Here is an 18,241-nt window from a genome sequence, read left to right as displayed (position 1 = left end):
ACCCTCCCGTGGCTAGCTACTGACGAAGCCAACCGCTCGCCGGTCGTTTGAGAGCAATTCGTCCGACGTTAGTCGGTTATGTTTAAGATTTGAAAGAGAAAACGTTGCTGAACGTTAAACAGTGCTGAATTGAAAGAAGAAGAATAAATTGATCAAGCGCTGTCATTGGTCATAGTGCATTAGGCAATCCTATATATTAAAAGCGTGAGCTCTAAAATGGGACATTTTGCATAATTAAGGGGCCTCTCGAAGCGCATGAGCCAAATTGAGCATCATGATTAAGCGAACATATCGAGAGAGGTCAATGAGCTAAAACGCTCAAAATACATGGGTGAGAACCGAACCTGGAACAAAGACTGTTAGCCTATGAGGGTTTGAAATTATGCACGCCCAGAGGGAGGATTTACTGTCCTGGGTACTACGTGTTTTTTAATTGCTCCCGAATGAAGTTTAAAGTATTTTTTGTAAATGTATGATTTTCCGCAAAGTGTTAGCTTTACAGATTCTGCGCTATTCTAGAACACTCTTAGTTTTCAACTTTGTGTTTCACGCTTAATTTATTTTGTTTGATCCTAAATGCCCTCAATCTGAGATATGTTTGTTGATACGATAAAAGCGATTGTGAGAAACGGTGGCATGTAGTCGTTATAGCGCAGTTGGTAAGATGGAGGACTGCTATTCTGAGGGTCGAGGGTTCGAACCCGTGTCGGTTAGCGTCCCTTTTTTAGACATAAAATTTTCCAATCAACACCATGCCGCCTGTCGTTTGAGAGCACTTCTTGACACGCTGAATTGTTTTATGTTCTGTGTGTCTTTGGGGGATGAAAATGTTTTTCCTATTTATTAAACGCGTGAGCTCTAAAATGGTACAAATTTTTTGCATGTTTAAGGGTGCCTCGAAGCGCATGTTTAAGAGCCGCATTGAGCAGCATGGCTAAGCGAACATTTTCAGAGAGGTCAATGACCTAAAAGTCTCAAAGCAGATGGGTGAGAACCGAACCTGGGACAAAAGACTTAGTCAGGTGCAGTTACCACGAGGCTAAGAGGGCTTGCAAGTTTGCTCGCCCAGGGGAGGATTTAATGTACCGGGTACTACTTGTCTTTTAAATGCTCACGAATTAAGTTTGAAGTTCTCATTTTAAACCTGTGCTTTTCTGCAAAGTTTTAGCTTTACAGATTCTACGCTATTCTAGAACACACTTAGCTTTCAACTGAGTTTTTCACGCTTTGTTTTTTGATTTTTGTGTGATCTGAAATACTCTCAATCTGAAATATGTTTATGTGAGAAAAGCGATGGTGAAGAACGGTGGTATGTAGTTGTTATAGCGCAGTTGGTAAGATGGAGGACTGCTATTCTGAGGGTCGGGTAACCCTGAGGGTCGGGCTATTCGAACCCGTGTCGGGTAACCTCCCTTTTGAAGACGTGAAAATTTCTAATCAACAGCATGCCGCCTGCTGTTCGAGAGCACTTCTTGCAACGCAGAGTTGTTTTACGTTCCTGTATGTGTTTGAGGATGCAGAATGCTAATCGTGCCTATCTATTAAAAGCGGGAGCTCTAAAATGGTAAATATTTTTGCATGTTTAATGGGTCTCTCGAAGCGCGTGTTTAAGATCCACATTGAGCAGCATGGTTAAGCGAACATATCGAGAGAGGTCAATGAGCTGAAACGCTCAAAGTAGATGGATGAGAACCAAACAGGTGCAGTCACCACAAAGCTAAGAGGGTTTGAAAGTATGCTCGACTAGAGAGAGGATTTACTGTCCTGGGCACTACGTGTTTTTTAATTGCTCCCGAACTGAGTTTGAAGTTCTTATTGTAAACGTATGATTTTCTGTAAAATGTTAGCTTCACAGATTCTGCGCTATTCTAGAACACTCCTGGTTTTCAACTTTATTCTTCATGCTTTACTTTTGGATTTTTTTTGATCTCAAATGCCCTCAATCTGAAATATGTTTATGGATACGATAAAAGCGCTTATGATTTACGTTGCTATGCAGTCGTTATAGCGAAGTTGGTATGATGGAGGACTGCTATTCTGAGGGTCGAGGGTTCGAACCCGTGTCGGTTAGCGTCCCTTTTTTAGACATAAAATTTTCCAATCCACACCATGCCGCCTGTCGTTTGAGAGCACTTCTTGACACGCTGAATTGTTTTATGTTCTGTGTGTCTTTGGGGGATGAAAATGTTTTTCCTATTTATTAAACGCGTGAGCTCTAAAATGGTACAAATTTTTTGCATGTTTAAGGGTGCCTCGAAGCGCATGTTTAAGAGCCGCATTGAGCAGCATGGCTAAGCGAACATTTTCAGAGAGGTCAATGACCTAAAAGTCTCAAAGCTGATGGGTGAGAACCGAACCTGGGACAAAAGACTTAGTCAGGTGCAGTTACCACGAGGCTAAGAGGGCTTGCAAGTTTGCTCGCCCAGGGGAGGATTTAATGTACCGGGTACTACTTGTCTTTTAAATGCTCACGAATTAAGTTTGAAGTTCTCATTTTAAACCTGTGCTTTTCTGCAAAGTTTTAGCTTTACAGATTCTACGCTATTCTAGAACACACTTAGCTTTCAACTGAGTTTTTCACGCTTTGTTTTTTGAGTTTTGTGTGATCTGAAATACTCTCAATCTGAAAAATGTATGTGAGAAAAGCGATGGTGAAGAACGGTGGTATGTAGTTGTTATAGCGCAGTTGGTAAGATGGAGGACTGCTATTCTGAGGGTCGGGTAACCCTGAGGGTCGGGCTATTCGAACCCGTGTCGGGTAACCTCCCTTTTGTAGACGTGAAAATTTCTAATCAACAGCATGCCGCCTGCTGTTCGAGAGCACTTCTTGCAACGCAGAGTTGTTTTACGTTCCTGTATGTGTTTGAGGATGCAGAATGCTAATCGTGCCTATCTATTAAAAGCGGGAGCTCTAAAATGGTAAATATTTTTGCATGTTTAATGGGTCTCTCGAAGCGCGTGTTTAAGAGCCACATTGAGCAGCATGGTTAAGCGAACATATCGAGAGAGGTCAATGAGCTGAAACGCTCAAAGTAGATGGATGAGAACCAAACAGGTGCAGTCACCACAAAGCTAAGAGGGCTTGAAAGTATGCTCGACTAGAGAGAGGATTTACTGTCCTGGGCACTACGTGTTTTTTAATTGCTCCCGAACTGAGTTTGAAGTTCTTATTGTAAACGTATGATTTTCTGTAAAATGTTAGCTTCACAGATTCTGCGCTATTCTAGAACACTCCTGGTTTTCAACTTTATTCTTCATGCTTTACTTTTGGATTTTTTTTTGATCTCAAATGCCCTCAATCTGAAATATGTTTATGGATACGATAAAAGCGCTTATGATTTACGTTGCTATGCAGTCGTTATAGCGAAGTTGGTATGATGGAGGACTGCTATTCTGAGGGTCGAAGGTTCAAACCCTTATCGGGTAACCTCTCTTTGCAGAAGCAAAATTTTCTAATCAACATGCCGCCTGTTGTTCGAGAGCACTTCTTGCGATGCTGAGTTGTTTTATGTTCCTGTGTGTTTGGGGGATGAAAAATGCTAATCGTTCCTACATAATAAAAGTTTTGCATGTTTAAGGGGTCTCGCGAAGCGCGTGTTTAAGAGCCGCATTGAGCAGCATGGTTAAGCGAACATATCGAGAGAGGTCAGTGAGCTAAAACGCTCAAAATAGATGGGTGAGAACCGAACCTGGAGCAAAAGACTGTGAGTCAGTTGCAGTTACCACGAGGCTAAGAGAGCCTGAAAGTGTGCTCGCTCACAGAAAGGATTTACTGCCCTAGGTACTACGTCTTTTTAATTACTCCCGAACTGAGTTTGAAGTTCACATTGTAAACGTTTGTTTTTTTTGCAAAGTTTTAGCTGTACATATTCTGCGCTTTTGTAGAACACTTAGCTTCCAACTAAATTTTTCACGCTTTGCATTTTGATTTTCGCGAGGTCTCAATTGCTCTCAATCTGAAATATGTTCATTGAGATTAAAAGCGATTATAAGAAATGGTTGCTTGTAGTAATTATAGCGCAGTTGGTAAGATGGAAGAGTGCTATTCTGAGAGTCGAGGGTTCGAACAAGTGTCGGGTACCTTGCTTTTTGTGGACATGAAAATTGCTCATCAACACCATGCGACGCGAGTTGCTTTTTGTTGCCGTATGTGTGTGTGTGTTTGTGTGGGTGTGTGCGTATGTGTTTTGGCGTTGAACAACGGCAATTGTTTTCTCCTTGTCGCAATTCTTCTTTCCATTCACTTGGTCTTTTCTTTGATTTTGTATTTCAAACCTTTGAACAGTGGTTTTTCGTAAATGACTGGTATTTTCCAGTTATTATTGTTGCCCCTAAACGAATTTTAGAGCATTCTTTTTCTCTTACCCTTTCCTTCTTTCGTTTTTTTTTCTTTCTTTCATTCTTTCTTTCTCTCTCTCTTTCTCTCTCTCTCTCTCTCCCTCTTTCTGTGTTTCTCTCTCTCTCTCTCTCGCTCTGTGTGTGTGTGTGTGTGTGTGTGTGTTTCATCCTCTCTCTTTCCTCCGTTCCGTTTTTCTCTCTCCCTCTCTATCTCTTTCCGTTTCTCTCTCTCTTTCCCATTGTTTACTTCTCTATTTTTCTCTTCTCAATTTAAATGATAAAGAATACCAGTTGAGCAAAAATGCACCCCAAGAAACGGGAGCCCAAGACAGAATACACCAAGAGCTTCAAACAGACTGAATCGGAAAAATCAAACATTTTTCTCTGTCTTCCATAGGATAACCACAGGTTGAGTTTTATTTTATAGCTGTTGATTTCGGTTCTATTACCATTATTCATAAAATCTCTATGAAACTAAGTTTTGAGCAGTTTTGTCGTATTTTTTATAATCTTCTTTTATTATCAGTCGCAAGTTCCCACAATCGTTAGCATTGCTCCTTTCGTAACATGTTTTAGGGGTCCTTAATCATCCAAACTAGCGCATAATAAATGCGTTTTAAGACGCGATTTGCCATCATGTTTAAGCTCCTATTATCACATTTTTGCGCTCATTAAGCATGGGTATAGTAAAAACAAGCGAGTCACAAAAGCCATTGTCCAGAAATTTGCTGTAGAAAGAGCAAAGGACATGTGCGATACGCATAGTTAGCGTAATTGGTGAGACCTATGGCTGTTAAGCGAGGGGTATGGGTTCGAGCCCGAGTGGGTGCGAAATTGAAACCTTAAGTTCTTTTAAACCTCTCATTCGTGTAAATGATTTTCTTATGGTTTTGCGGGCCTGCTAGTCAGAGTTAAATGGAGCAACTGCTGGTTATTTGCTTTTGAAAGAAGTTCGAACCGATTATTGTAGTCGTTTGTCCTGTGCCTAATTTTTACCTGACACTTTTGACTTCTAGAGTGACGTTGATTTCCCTGATATGTTTTGCGTGCTAATTTGATCTGTCCTTCACAATTTAAAGCTGTTGAAGTCAATAACAGTTTACTAAGTAAATTGAAAAGTGGACAGTTTAGTTTCATTTTTATAGGCCGCCCTCATCTTCTCAACCTGTCTGGTGATCACCAGAGTGGTGATCACCATTGATCTCTGACGTCAATGGGCAGCTGATGGTTTTCGAATTTTAAGCTATCTGTTTCATAAAATGGTAGTGAATTTTTGAGTTGCGGTCGTATTTGTTGATGTGTAATAGCGGAAAAGCGATATCAAAGCTATCAATGATTTCGTGGTTTTTTTTAATACGTCGTCTCCATCAATGATCACTTGACTTTCAATTTTTTAAATGGCTTCTACTGTTTGCAACTAAATTTGGGTGCGAGACGTTTTTATCAGTTTTTAGGTCAATAGCGTGATATGTTTTTTAATAGCCGCGAAGCAATAGTGGATATTATTGGGGACATCGTGGATTTTGTAAATTCGTCGTCTCCACTGATGATTCTTGCGACCTGACTTCTTGGAATTGACTTTTTCAATTTCAGTGTTTACTGCTTTGCAGTTAAAATTTGTGTGCGTGACGTCATTTGTTCTGCTTTTAGGTTAATTGCGTGACTTACCTCACTAAAAAAATGACGTCTGAAGTCGCTGAATGAACTTTAAGTTTTCTGAACATTTACTAGTTAGAGGTCAATAGTGGGCATCTAAGTAGTGCCAACGTATATGCCCTAATTCTTGAGTATAAGAGTCTTCAGTTTTTGATTTCGAATATTAAGTTTGAAAAAGCTCCATTAGGGCTTTTTCCTTACAGAGCATATGTGTCTCATTAAAATGACAGTCCGAATCTAACCAAAAGGTCTAGTGGTATATTAAAGTACTGTGGTCAATATGTCTATCTCATTTCTTTAGTTGTTTCAATTCATGGAAGGCCACAAGCGTCTATCGTGGTTATTTTCCGGCAATCTGCAGGCTATGTTTGATGATAAGTGACTTACTCTTTAAAAAATTACTTCTTAAGGCTCGATCAAATTATTAATAGCCGCCCTCATCTTCTCAGCCGGCTATTATAGCGCTCCTATTTTTTTTTTACTTCGTCGAATAAAAAAATTGTTTCGCTTTACCTCATTTTGCCGCTTTTTCAACATTTTGCGGGATATCTTTTTGACTTCTTTAGGCTAGTTTCTCTCTTCTCTCATTCTGCTAAAAGTGATTTTGAACATCAGTTGCTCAGCAAAGCAATTCAAAATGAACAGAGTCAGTATAAAAAATTGAAGTCAGAAATAGAAACGGGATAAACCCATAAAGCCCAATTTTAGATGCCCGCTATGTGAACGTCATTCCTATAAGTATTAGTTACCTCTCTCTAATGCTTATTGTTATTGATAGTAGCCCCTGTAGCCTCTCTCTAAGAAACAGAAGTATGTTCAGCTAGGAAATGCCATCAAAATAAATCGGACTTAAAAAAGTGTTTCTGTACAAAAATCTATTTTTTTCAATATCTTCTGTTATTTCAATCCCAATCATGCTTATTGGAATCAACGGCGGCTATTTTCCGGCAGTCTGCCGGGTATGTTTTTAAGTTTACGTGTAATTGAAGGTCACTAAAGTGCAACTAACTTAGAGACCTTTTGCTTAAGGCTTGAAATGTGTCTATTATTGGATGCAACTTAAAGGATTGTTTCGAATATCCCGTCAGAGGAAAAACGAAAGAGTCTGTTTTACACTCTGGCGCACCTCGTGCTTTATTTTTAATTGATCTCGTAGAGAAGCATTTAATGTCTATTTTTTTAAGAGGCCCTAACTATCAATTTTCTGACGATCTGCTGGCTATGCTTTTACTGTCTTGCCACTTAGCAGCGTTAATGACAAGTGTTATCGGCTTTCTAATCAGGCATAAGTAAATGCGATTTATGGTTTCAGTTCATAGCTTTTTTTTACTTTAGAACCACTCAGAAAAATATTGATGAGTTTCTCCGTTTGGCCTGTATTTGTTGTTAATTGTTCTCAAATTATAAATTTTCCAGTTTTGGCGCGTAATTTTTCTTTTGAATTTCTGTTTCTTCGGCTCAATAGTTACAGGTCCTATTGGCTGTGTAATGAAGCATAGCTGATTACGTTTGCGTGTATCAGTTGATAGCGGCTTATTTCTGTGAATTAATTTTTATCTCTTTTATATAATATTAAAATTTCATTTTGTCCTTTATTATTGTTCGTTATGATGCACAGATACATGAGCTCAATAATTACGTCTTATCGGCTTTGTAATAAATTATAAGTTAATTGAATTAATCGTTTCATCTGATAGCTAATGGTGTAAACTTTGACACTTTTTTTTCATAAAGGTTTAATTATTTTTAGAATTTTTCTCTCAATAATAGCCGCCTCAGCTTCTCGACCATATTTTCTCTTTTTTGTTGTTTTGTCACTCTGTCATTGATGAGGAATTTCGTAGGTTTTCTGTTGGTATAATTGATTCTGGTTGATTGCTTCATTTTTTCAAATAATTTTTCGGACACTTTGTTTTAACAATATTAGTTATTTTTTGCCTTGTTGTTTCTGTTTAATAGCCGCCTCATCTTCTCAGCGGCTAATATAGCGCTCCTATTTTTTACAATTCAAAGAATTTGAATTGTATTGGGGCGCTCTCTTTTTTTTTAAGATCTGTTCACTCATTTTCATGATTTTTGAAGTCAAATTGGAGTAGTGATTTTGGTCACGCCGAAACAGGAAGTGGAGCGAAAAAGCGAGTGGTTTTGCGGCGTGAAATTTTTTCGCTCTAAACTTCAAGTAGAGTGAGAAAACGGGGTTTGAACAAAATTTCGCTTTCTCGCTAGTGGTTTTTTGTTCACATGCGGCAATTTCACTTTGATTTTTACAGTTTTTTCGATTTTTTGGATTGGATTTTTTTCTAAATGGTTTTCCTAATCCATTCATAGTCCGTTCTTTGTCTAGTTTTCTGTTTAGTGAATGAAAATTCTTTGAATTGTACGTCAGGACTTGTCCTGCTATGTTTTTTTACTTCGTCGAATAAAAAAATTTTCGCTTTACCTCATTTTGCCGCTTTTTCAACATTTTGCGTGATATCTTTTTGACTTCTCTAGACTAGTTTCTCTCTTCTCTCATTCTGCTAAAAGTGATTTTGAACATCAGTTGCTCAGCAAAGCAATTCAAAATGAACAGAGTCAGTATAAAAATTGAAGTCAGAAGTAGAAACGGGATAAACCCATAAAGCCCAATTTTAGATGCCCGCTATTTGAACGTCGTTCCTATAAGTCTTAGTTACCATCTCTAATGCTTATTGGTATTGATAGTAGCTCCTGTAGCCTCTCTCTAAGAACAGAAGTACGTTATCTTCAACTACGAAATGCCATCAAAATAAATCGCACTTAAAAAATGTTTTTGTACAAAAATCTTTTTTTTTCAATATCTTCTATTCTTTCAATCCCAATCATGCTTATTGGAATCAACGGCGGCTATTTTCCGGCAATCTGCCGGGTATGTTTTCTTATCTTCCAGTCATATTAATGACATATCTAAGATGACGTGATGTGGTCAGGCTTAATTGAATGTTGTTAATTGTTTCAGCTTATAACTAACAGTTTTCCTGACGTCGACATTACTTGTTTTTCCCCAAAATGGGTTTCTGATTTTCCCCCCTTTTTTGTTGTCCCTTTTCACGTAGTCTTGACAGTGAGGTCTTATAAGCTCTATATAATTTCCAATGGAAAGTAATTTGATGTTTGAGGGATGTAATCTGTACATGTTTTAATGCCTCTGAGGCCAGTCTTTGGAAAACAGTTGACAAGTGAAGTTTGATTTTGTGATTTTTCTGATTTCTTTCCTACCAATTTGTCTCCATTGATGTTCTTCAGTATTGTTGGATGCTCATTTTCCTCTATGTACGGTTATATGCTATGATAAAAATCGAGAGATGGTCCTCTGGGATGATTGTTAGTTAAAGCTTACTTTTATTTGATTATTTTGATTGTAATTCAATACCTCTTGTGCTATGTTTTTTAACGTCAGCAAGCAAAATTTTATTTTGTTCTACCTCAGGTCAGTTTGTTCTACATCGTTCAAATTTGTTTAGACGTCTGTGAGCTAATTTCAGTAATCTCATCCCAGCAGAGCAATCTAAACTGAACGGAGTCAGTTCCGAAACGTTTCTCTATTAGGCTTAGTCACCAGGTCTAATGTTTATTGGTTTTGATTTCAATCCTTGTATCTTCTCATTGAGAAACAGGAGTTTGTCTAACCACAAATTCCTTTTTTAGTAGCCGCCCTCATCTTCTCAGCCGGCTATTATAGCGCTCCTAATTCTTTTTACGACTCGAAGAGGAGTATTGGAGAAGTCCTTTTTTTAATCAATTTTACTGGAGTGATTTTTGAAGCGGGAAATGAAATGCGTGAAAAGATTTTGGTGCTGAACATAAGTGAAGAGCGGAGCGAAAAGGGAGTGGTTTTTGTACATACCGCTGTTTTTGAGAGAGCGAGAAATTGAGGTGTGAAAAAAATTTCTCTAAGCGAGCGAAATTGTTTTGTTCACGTGCGGCTTTTAAAAGCAGTTTTTTGCAACTTTTGATGGTTACGAGGTTTGATTATAGTATTATATTAAGGTTTAGGCTTGTTTTGATAGGAATTGAGGGTTTCAAGTAGTTAATTTGAGTTTAATGCTAATTTGGAGGTTTTTGATCAGTTTTGCTGATTTTTAGACGAGATTGTGATTTTTTGCCTGTTTTTTTGTTTTAATGCTTTAAGTGGGATTTGAATAGAAGCTTGTTGATTAAGGAATACTCAGATACCAATTGACCTAATTTTCCTTGGTAAAAATTATTTTTTTATGAAAATTGACAGAAAAATTTAAAATTTTTACAACCTTTTTCTTATTTTTTTTGCAGTTTTTTCTTTTTTTCAATCTTAGACAAGTTTCTTTGTATCTGTGGTGATCTATAATGTACGCGTAGAAAGAATATTGTGGACCTATTCCGGTAAAAATTTGCTGGCTATGTTGATTAATTATGGCTACTGAGTTTAAGTTTTTGTTCAAGCCGGCAGCTCGAATTTCTTATCATAGATCGTGATTATCATAGATCGTGATTATCACAGACTGTGATTCAATTTAATTTTATTGCGAGCGTGTATGCTAGAAATTGTTAACAATGTGAATGCTTGTGGCCGGTTATGTTGAAACCCAGAAACCGTATGCTGTTGACCATATAGAAAACCAAAATGATCTCCAACGACAGAATTTTTCAAAAGGAAACATTGAGGTCTTGCTTCCTTTTGACCATAACAATTTTCTTCACAATTTTGATTTATCGCAGTTCATTGTTCTTTAAATTTATTTCCGCCAATGTAAAAAACGTACTGGTGTAGTTAATCTTTTTAGGTACGTTCAGACTCCAAATTAAAAAGCGTTTTGCCCCTTCGACAGTTTTTATGAAAGTCTTGCAAAATTATTTTCGTCTTTTTGACGCCTCATTGGGCTCTGCGATTTCGATCAGCCGGCTGTTTAATTTTAAGTTGTTTGGACAACGTGGAAGTATTTTCCTTCTGAAAACTTGAATTTTAAAATTAAAATTGATCAGCTTGGTTGATTTTTCTTAATTGTAGGTTGATGGATCGTGATTACAACTTTACATCTTCCTTTGGTTTAAATAATTATCAGTAAATTTATTTGAAGCAAGTACTGAGTCTGCAATTGTTAGATTAATGAGTAAGACTCAATTTCACGTCTTTTGACTCATGAAGAGCTGAGATTTTTTTTTCACAAAACCTAGTGAAAATAAATCATTCAAACGGAAAGAGTTCCACTTCGGGTTGTTGCAGCTGTTTTATGTTTTTATGATGCGGCCGAAGTGGGTTTTAATGTACAGCATTGAACCGTTGATTGTGACGAAGTTTCTAATTTATGTTTGTGTTAGGGTCGATATTTGAGCTGATGGGTCAATTTGATGATGCGATCAAGTGTCACGAGGAGCATTTGGAAATAGCGACTCAGCTGGTGAACAATTTGGAAGTGTCCACTGCGTGTTACAACTTAGGAACTGCCAATTGTCTTCTGGGCAGATACAGTGAAGCCATCAAATACTTCAACGAAGTAGGTCTTTCAGTTGTAACCCCCGGATAAGCCCGAGCAGTTAATAGAAATTCAACATGTGTGTGAATTGAGCTTAGCTTATCAGAGCTGAGAAGATCAATATAATTTGTTCAGATGATTGATTAATTCTCTCAAACAAAGCTTGTAGCAATTGTATTGGTCCTATTGGTCTTTTCTATGCAATTTTTTTGTATTACCAAATTATCTTGCTATTGATTTTTGTCTGATCAACAGATTTCACCAATTTTTAACTTGAAACTGGATAAACTGATAAAGCCTGAGGGCAGTAATTTGATGAGTATTTCTATAATAGCCTTACTAGTCTCAGCGGGATTCACCGAAACTGCTGAAGAGGAAATGCGGGAAGGGCGATTCTTGGAGGGCGCGAAAGGCAAATCCCCCAGACCACGAAGTCACGCTTGCGTCTTAGTATATATACAGGCAATGTTCGATTATTATTATTAGCCGCCGTCAGCCTGTTAGCGGCTATTACTTAGGCGCTCTCCTTTTTAATTGCTTTTGAACGAAGTTCTTAGCAATTATTGTAAACGTGCGTTGCTTGACCGTTTTGACTTTCGAGTGACTTTTACGCCCTTGACTTTTTGCGTTTCGCGGGATCTAAAATTCTCTCTCAATCACAATTTCAAGCAGCTGAACTAAATTGGCGGCAATTTAATGCTAAAAGTGCGCCGAAGCTGGTGCCATTTTTCACTTTAAATCTTAATAGTGGTATATGTTAACCTCTAATGTGGTTATTTGTGAACTTCTTAGTCCCCTTTAGACTCCCCTCCCTCTCCACCCGACTGAAGCAGGCTGCAATTGATTAGAGCTCCCACTAGTCGTTCGAGAGCAATTCTTCCGACGTTTAGTCGGTTATGTTTCCAATTCAAAGAATTTGCATTGGGGCGCTGTTGTTTTAAGATCTGTTCATACATTTTCATGATTTTTGAAGTCAAATTGGATTAGTGATCTTTTTAAATAGCCGCCGTCAGTCTCTCAATGGCTTTTATTTAGTTCTCTCCTTTAAAAAAACAATTCGCTTTACTTTTTGATCACGTTTTTCGTTTTACATAAGTCACGATTTTCACGCTTGACTTCTGACTTACTTCATTCACTGTTTCAACTGAATGGATTTTAACTTCTTTCACGCATTGAATTACGCGATGTAGTGAATAGGGTCAAAGTCAAAAGAGCAAAATCAAAAGATCAAAAGAAAAAAGCCCTGTCATTAAGTCATAGTGCATTAGTTATCAAAGTTCATTAAAGCGGTTGCTAGCTGGCATTAGTATTTAAGCATAATACTAATGCCAGCTGGCAACCGCCTCAATGATCTTTCAGTTTAAACGCTGATTTATGTGTAATTGTAGAATCTAACCGAATATGCAGAATTTGCACACCAAATAAAAATTAAATTTGACACTTAGAAAAATTCTGTAATTTCTATCTTTTACTTTTTTCTGTTTCAATCTCAATGTGCGTCAAGCGGGCCAACGGCGGCTTTTTTCCGATTATTTGCTGGCTATGTTATCAGTTTGAAATCAGCGATCTATATTTATAAACACATCTTGCCTGGAAAACTTTAAGTTGCGTTGAATTGGGACAGTGCAGCTGTATAGCAAAAAGTTTTTCTTCAAAATGCTATTGAGAAGTTAAAAATGTAGGTCTTGCGATTAAATTAATTTTCAAAACTGAATTTCATTAAGGATGTTAGACGAGTTGATACAATTGAAAGAATGCTTCAACTGTGACACAATTGTAAAACCCAAAGTCCAGTATCTGATATCTGTGTATTAAACTTAAATGACCACGCTGTTGTAGGCAAAGCAAGCTGGAAGTCAATTGAAAGATTCTGGTGGTTCTCGTGTTGGTGACAAGGTGTCGATGTTCCCAATACAAGCCAAAGCTGCTGTACAGGCCAAGGCATACTATGGTCTAGGAACTGTTTTCAGACTCCTGGGCGAGTATGAGAAGAGTCTGCAACATCACCAGAAACAGCAGGCAATGGCTGAAACTTGCTCGGACGTTACACTCAAAGTTCAGGTTAGTCTATCTCTCCTGGCTTTTTAAAAGCTCTCATCGTACAAAATATAATCTTTTAAGAAACATAGGTTTTTTGTTTCGTCTCGTAATGGTTGTTATGCTAGTCTCAGCAGACACTCGACTGCTGTGAATAGTTTTTCACATAAATATTTTGAAAGTTAAGCTATTCTTGGAGAAAAACTATTATAAAGCGTCATGTTATTGCTGTTTGTGTTTAACATATATCGAGTAATTTCTGTCATGCGCTATAGAACCAAGCAATCAAGCAAATTTACTGGAAAAAATTGATTATTGTAATTCGCACTTAGAGCATATTTTTTTCAGGCCCTGATGAATCTGGGTGTGGTGTATTACAGTAAAGGAGACTTCGCAGTGGCTTCAGATATGTTCTCACAGAGTCTAGTTTGTTCAACTGAGGCTAATGTGAAGCAATTGCAGGGCACAATTTGTGGATACATTGCAAAGTAGGTAAAGGCCAAAATTGGGAAATTGTCATGTTTGAATTTGAATCAAATTCCCGTAATACCTTTAATCGAAATGGCTATGCTGTGTATCGGAGGATTTTTCCGAGATATTGAAATTTTGGCTGGCTTTAAATGATTTTTTCCGAGCATGTTATCCGAGCTCAAAAATTAAACTGTTTTGTGAAGCTGGACAAAAAAAGAGTTATGAGCCGACTTCAGCTACTTCAACAGTTATTAATGGCTGCCTCAGTTTCCCAGGAAAGAGAGGGATTTTCTGTTCAGTTTTAACAGATGCGCAATTCGGATAAATATTTTTAAAATGAACTTCGGTACAATAGAAATATTATATAAGAAATAAAGTATCGTTGCCAAAGCATGCTACTACAATTTAGATAAATGACCCAAGATTGATTTCAAAAAACATTTTAAATTGCTTATTTACATTTATTTTGAAATTTATTGAAATTAATGCAATCTGTTAAAGAAAGGATTGCGGCAGATGTCATTTGATATCCTGACATTGATTCGGTAATTTCTAAATTTGCGACTTGAGTTGATGTTGTCTGATACCTCGAGTCGTCCCGGAATTCTGCTGGCTGTTTTTTTCTTCGTCAGTGAAAAATTTGGGTAACCACCTCACCACATTCCGTGATTTGTTTAATTGCTCTCAAACGAAATTTATAGCCATTATATTAGTTATGGTCTTTTTTAATGCATTTTTTTGCTGGACCGATTTTTCGTCTAACCCTTTTCAAATTTTCGTCCTCGAAAACGGGATAAAGAGGTAAAGCCCAGAGTGCATTAAGTGGCTGAGCAGCTAGTCTCCAACTAGTCTCCAAGTGTGTGATTCACCGAAACTATATTGAGGAGACAATTTCATGATGTGAATGGCGGTTTGCAGTTGTTAATCTTGAAAGCTAAAAAGTATTCCCATTTCTTAAAAATTAAGAAACAGGAATATGTCTAACTACGGAATGACATCAAAATATTTCTCACTTATAAAATGTTTTTATACACAAATCAGTTTTTATTTTTTTTGTGCTTTCAGTCCCAATCGGGGTTATGGGAATCAATGGCGGCTATTTGCCGGATTTGTTTTCGTTTCGCAATTCTTAATATTGGTTAGGGGCCCTATGGATAGCTATTTTCCGACAACGTTTTCCTTTCCAACCTCTAATTTTTTTTATTATATGAATAAAAAATGTTAAGGCTGATATTTCTAAAAAATATTTTCTGTTCTAGCTGCTGCGTGGAGTTGCGCAATTATGAGGGCGCTATCAAGTACTTCACAATGGAGAACGAGTTGAGTGGGGAAAGGGGTGATTCCTTGGCTCAGTGCATTGCTATTGGGAATCTGGGTCTTGCTTACCAATGCAGCAAAGAATACACAAATGCTGAGGTAAACTCACAGTAAGAGGCCGGTGTTTAATTGCTCTGGAACGAAGTTTTAGCAATTATTGTTAACGTGTTGTTAATAGCCGCCCTCATCTTCTCAACGGGCTATTATAGCGCTCCTTTTTACAATTCAAAGAATTTGAATTGTATTGGGGCGCTGTCTTTTTTTTTAAGATCTGTTCACACATTTTCATGATTTTTGAGGTCAAATTAGAGTAGTGATTTTGGTCACGCCGAAACAGGAAGTGGAGCGAAAAAGCGAGTGGTTTTGCGGCGTGAATTTTTTTCGCCCTAATTTAAAAGTAGAGTGAGAAAACGGTCATTGAACAAAAATTCGCTTTCTCGCTAGTGGTTTTTTGTTCACATGCGGCAATTTTACTTTTTACTGTTTTTCAATTTTTTGGATCGGATTTTTTTCTAAATGGTTTTCCCAATCCATGCATAGTTCATTCGAGGTCTAGTTTTTTGTTTAGTCAATGAAAATTCTTTGAATTGTACTCCAGGACTTGTCCTGCTATGTTTTTTTACTTCGTCGAACAAAAAGTTGTTTCGCTTTACCTCATTTTGCCGCTTTTTCAACATTTTTGTGAAATCTTTTTTTACTTCTCTAGGCTAGTTTCTCTCTTTTCTCATTCTGCTAAAAGTGATTTTGAACATCAGTTGCTCAGCAAAGCAATTCAAAATGAACAGAGTCAGTATAAAAATTGAAGTCAGAAATAGAAACGGGATAAACCCATAAAGCCCAGTTTTAGATGCGCGCTATTTGAACGTCGTTCCTATAAGTCTTAGCTACCATCTCTAATGCTTATTGGTATTGATAGTAGCCCCTGTAGCCTCTCTCTAAGACAACAGAAGTATGTTCAACTACGAAATGCCATCAAAATAAATCGGACTTAAAAAATGTTTTTGTACAAAAATCTTTTTTTTTTCAATATCTTCTATTCTTTCAATCCCAATCATTCTTCATGGAATCAAAGGCGGCTATTTTCCGGCAATCTGCTAGGTAGACTTTTTATAGAAAATTGTTGCTCGACCGTTTTGACTTTTCGAATGACTTTTGCGACCGTGACCTTCTGCGTTTTGCGTGATCTTAAGTGCTCTCTCATTCACAGTTCTAAGCAGCTGAACTCAATTGGCGGCAATTTAATACTGATAGTAAAATGATAGAAAGTGCGCGAGATCATTTCCGACGTTAGTCGGTTATGTTTAATAGCAGCCGTCATCCTTTAAACTGTTATTATTTAAGCGCTCTCCTTTTTTTACGACTCGAAGAGGAGTATTGGTTTTCTTCCGTTTTTTATTACCGGAAGTACTATTTGTTCAGGCGGTGTGTTGGGCTTATAGTGAAAGTGAGTAAACTTGCCGTGTTAACTAAATTGTTCTGAGCGAGACTAAATTGGTCAGCGCAAGTTTTTAATTGGTCTCAAACGAAGTTTGTAGCAATTATATTAGTCCTGTCGGTCTTTTTTTATGCAATTTTTCGCTTTACTGATTTTTCGTCTGACGCTTTTGACTTTTCGTCCTCAAAAACGGGATAAACAGGTAGCGCGCAGCGGGCATTAAGTGCTCCTAGAGCCTTTCATCAGCTCAAACTGTTTTGGAGACTTATACTTATGGTGTGAAGGGCGGTTCTTAAACGTTGAAGACACTCCCACTGTTGACCCCCCTACTGCCCCCACCCCTGCCACTACGCTGTCCCCCCCCAATCAGCCCCCGCTGCACCCCCCCCCCCCCCCCCATGGCTAGCTACTGACGAACAGCCGCTTGCTAAAAACGCAAATTTATACGTTTGAAAATTTTTGACATTTTTTTGTTTTTTATCAGCCCTAGGTGTCAAAGAACCCCTCTAGGGTTTGGTAATAGGTTACTGCATTGTTTCTAGTGTCAATGGAATGGCTCAACATTTTAACATCACAAATTTTAGCTATTTTTTGACAAAACGTGCAATTTTTTCAAATTTTTTAAATTTTTTTCCCTTATTCAGGTCTTTCCAGACCCAGGGGGCCAGAAATTATCCTATGGGGTTTGATAATAAGTTACTGACAAATTTTAACGGTCATGGAATAGTTTTTCAACTTTTCTTGTCATAAATTTCAGCAATTTTTTTGATAAAAGTCTCAAGTTTTTTTAAGTTTTTTTGTTGGTTATTAGAATTTTTCAGCCTTAAGAGCGAAGGAACCTCCTCTAGGGTTTGGAGATAAGTTACTGAATTTTTTCTAGATTAAACGGAATGTCTTGCAAGATTTTAACATCACGACTTTAGCATATTTTTGATATTTTTTGCCATTTTCTTCCAATTTTTTAACATTTAGTCATTATTCAGATTTTTTGAGCCTCAAGGGTCAAGAAAGCCCCCGTTGGGGTTTGATAATAAGTTACTAGAAAATTTTTGTTGGTCATGGATTATTTTTCAACTTTTTTTATACCACAAGTTTTAGCAATTTTTTTTTAAAAACTTGCAATTTTTTTTTAAGTTTTTGAAATTTTTTGTCATTCCTTAGGTTTCTCTAGCCTCAAGAACCACGGAATTTCCTCTAGAGTTTGATAATATGTTACTGCATAGTTTGTAGATGTAATGGAATGTTCTTCATAATTTTAATATCACGAATTTAAGCAATTTTTTAAAATAATTGCAGTTTTTCATGTTTTTGATTTTTATCCGGCAAAAGAGGCCCTGGGGCCTCCTCCAAGGTTTGATAATAAGCCGCCGAATAGTTTCTAGATTTAATGGGATTGTGATCAATATTTTTTATGACTCCACTTCTAGTAATATTTGGATAAAGTTAAACTTCTCAAAATTTTCGAAAATTTTTTTGTTTCAAGCGTATGGATTTTTGAGCCAGTAAGACTATTTCA

General features: G+C 37.3%; 1 protein-coding gene across 1 annotated transcript in view; it reads left to right on the top strand.

Annotated features, from left to right (window-relative positions):
- The window catches only part of LOC142336278 (uncharacterized), a 152,168-nt gene that overhangs the window by 59,911 nt on the left and 74,016 nt on the right, over positions 1–18,241 (top strand). Inside the window, exons 8-11 of the mRNA XM_075384980.1 lie at positions 11,311–11,486; positions 13,305–13,526; positions 13,851–13,990; positions 15,233–15,389. Of these exons, the coding sequence (XP_075241095.1) occupies positions 11,311–11,486; positions 13,305–13,526; positions 13,851–13,990; positions 15,233–15,389 (695 nt within the window). The remainder of the gene's footprint in view (positions 1–11,310; positions 11,487–13,304; positions 13,527–13,850; positions 13,991–15,232; positions 15,390–18,241) is intronic.

This window comes from Convolutriloba macropyga, chromosome 3, assembly GCF_964194025.1.
Source record: "Convolutriloba macropyga chromosome 3, txConMacr16.3, whole genome shotgun sequence".
Classification (NCBI taxonomy): Eukaryota; Metazoa; Xenacoelomorpha; order Acoela; family Convolutidae; genus Convolutriloba; species Convolutriloba macropyga.
This window is presented reverse-complemented; position numbering and strand designations above follow the sequence as displayed.